Source organism: Monosiga brevicollis, genomic scaffold (genome assembly GCF_000002865.3).
Source record: "Monosiga brevicollis MX1 MONBRscaffold_26 genomic scaffold, whole genome shotgun sequence".
In the NCBI taxonomy this organism is placed as follows: domain Eukaryota; class Choanoflagellata; order Craspedida; family Salpingoecidae; genus Monosiga; species Monosiga brevicollis.
Window position 1 is genome coordinate 83,425 of NW_001865063.1, and position 2,423 is coordinate 85,847.

Consider the following 2,423-nt stretch of genomic DNA (forward strand, 5'->3'; position numbering starts at 1 on the left):
TCTCTGTCTCGCACGCTCAGACTCACACCCGCTCTCAATCTGGATCTCATCAGATCAGGCTCTTCAACGCTTCCAACTTTTCCATCTCTCGCCATGAACATGGCGGCTTCAGCCATGGACCCCAGCAACGCCACCACCACCACCACCACCACTACTGTCGCCCTTGGATCAGACCCCTCGGCCCCGTCAAGCAAACGCGCCAAAAGGAGCCCCTCCCACCACAACCTCCAGGGTGACGATGATGCAGAACTCGAGGTGCTCTCCCAGACCCAGACCCAGGGCCAGGGCCAGACCCAGACCCAGGGCCAGAACAAGGACGATCGGGCCACCACCCCTCATTCAGCCATTCACACGTCAGCCACCACCCCGTCCACTGACCAAGACGACGAGGACGACCATGCAGATGACCAACGCCACACCCACCAAGGCAACGTGGCCCCCAGCAACAGCCACAGCCACAACCCCAACCCCCAGGCTGGCCCAGAAGTCGACGAAGACGACGAGGAGCTCGATGAAGACGACGAGGATGACGATGATCTCGACGGCTACAAGGTGCATCACTGCCCCGTGTGTCGCGCCACGTTCACCCGTGCCGCCCACCTCAAGCGCCATGCCAACGTCCACCGTGATCGCGACACGCGTCGCTACCGTTGCCCCCTCCCCCACTGCAACCACGCCGTCTACCGCTCCGATCACATGCGCCAACACCTACGTCGTCGCCACCGCATCACCGACAAGCACATCCTAGCCAAGTTTGTCCGACAAAGTGATGGCACTGACCTCCCCATCCCCACGCACCCCCACCCCGTCACCGCCGCGCTGACCAGCAGCTCGGCGGGCACCGCCAACGGCGCCACGCACCACATCAAACCCTCCCGCCGACGTACAAACAACGTCGCCACCCCCACCGCCACAGCCCACCTCGATCAAGCCACCTCCAGCCGTCTGCAAGCCCTCTTGGATGCCTCAGCCCTCGATGCCGCGGAAGCCTCCTCATCCGCCGCTGCCGCCGCCGCTGCCCCTCGTCCCCACAAGCACGCCGCCCCGGCTGCCCAACCAGACGCCAGCACAAATTCTCAAAACGGCCCCATGAACCCCTCCCCAGAACCCGCTACCGTCGCCCGCCCCCACTCACACGGTTCAGGTCCTTCCACACCAGGCAGCGACAATGGGGCTGCACCCGATTTCGACCCTGCAAAACCGGCCCACAACCTCGTCGCTGCCTTCCAGCAGCAACAACAGCAACAACAACAGCTGGCCAACAGCCAACAGATGATGATCAACAGTGCACAAGCCCTCTCCGCCATTCAGGCCCTCTTCACTTCGGCCCAGTTCCTTCCTTGTATGCTTGGCGCAGACGGTGTCATGTGGGTCCCCATCGTCAACATGCGTGACCCTTCCGCCGTCACCCCCGGGCCTGGATCCAACACCAATGCCAACCCGCCCGCGGGCACCGCTTAATCCTTGTGCATCACTTCTCCTCCTCCTCTCAATTGTCTCTAGCCAGTGTCCTTGGCGTCACTCCACGTCACCTTTCGCTCCTTTTCATCCCAATCCCCATAGCCCCTTGCTGTACTGTACACACCCTCCATGGCAAGAAACTTTGCTAGTTTGCAGCTCGACAAAAAAAAATTAGGCCTGTTTGATAAAAAGAATTGACAAAAGATGTAATCCTTGCTCTTCACAGTCATCAAGTCCTCTTCCATGCATGGCAGCCAGAAAAATGTAAAAAAAATACAAAAAACCAAAAAAGAGCTCAAAGTGCTAATCACTTTGCCGGAAGAAATCAAAAACAAAAGCATCGGATAAAAAAAAAAGGGGGGGCACTCGTGTCACGAGTCTAAACACACATGAGCATCACTAAAGCACAGCCAGCTGTACTTAGGTCCATACAATCTTACGTTCCTCTTCCGGGACCATGCCTTGCTGTAAACGCCGTTGGCACCGCTTCGTCCACGCATTGCGGTCCAGCCTACAGCAACCACAAAAAAAAAAAGAGAAAAAAAAAAAATAACCAACAACAACAACAACAAGAACAACAAGAAAAAGCAAGATGAGTGGGCTCGTGAAAGCTGGTATTTAGCTAGCAACCACATCGCAAGACGCAAAAGCGTCCTCATATCCCTCATCAGTTATCAACCGGTAAAACAAGAATTGCAGCATCGGTATCAGCAGCGACCCTACCGCAATGCTTCCAACGATTGGTTGTACTCGAAATAACCTGGGCCCGGCTGGAGGGCCTGGACCAGCTCTACGACGCCCGCGTCGCCAATCTTGTTTCGGCTCAACAACAAAGCCCGCAGTCGCTGGTTAGACCGCAGCGCGTGCCCCAAAGCTACCGCGCCATCGTTACCAATCTGATTATGACTTAGATCCAACGTCTCAAGCCTAGCCATCAAAAGAAGCGCGCACAGTGAAGGACA

At 56.9% G+C, this 2,423-nt stretch overlaps 1 protein-coding gene across 1 annotated transcript; it reads left to right on the forward strand.

Moving 5' to 3' along the window:
- Window positions 1-93: 93 nt before the first annotated feature.
- Window positions 94-1,461, forward strand: MONBRDRAFT_28404 (uncharacterized protein; the record flags this gene model as incomplete). The annotated part of the gene is made up of 1 exon (XM_001748815.1): window positions 94-1,461. One exon carries the CDS (start codon window positions 94-96, stop codon window positions 1,459-1,461), a length of 1,368 nt encoding a protein of 455 aa, XP_001748867.1.
- Window positions 1,462-2,423: the final 962 nt, after the last annotated feature.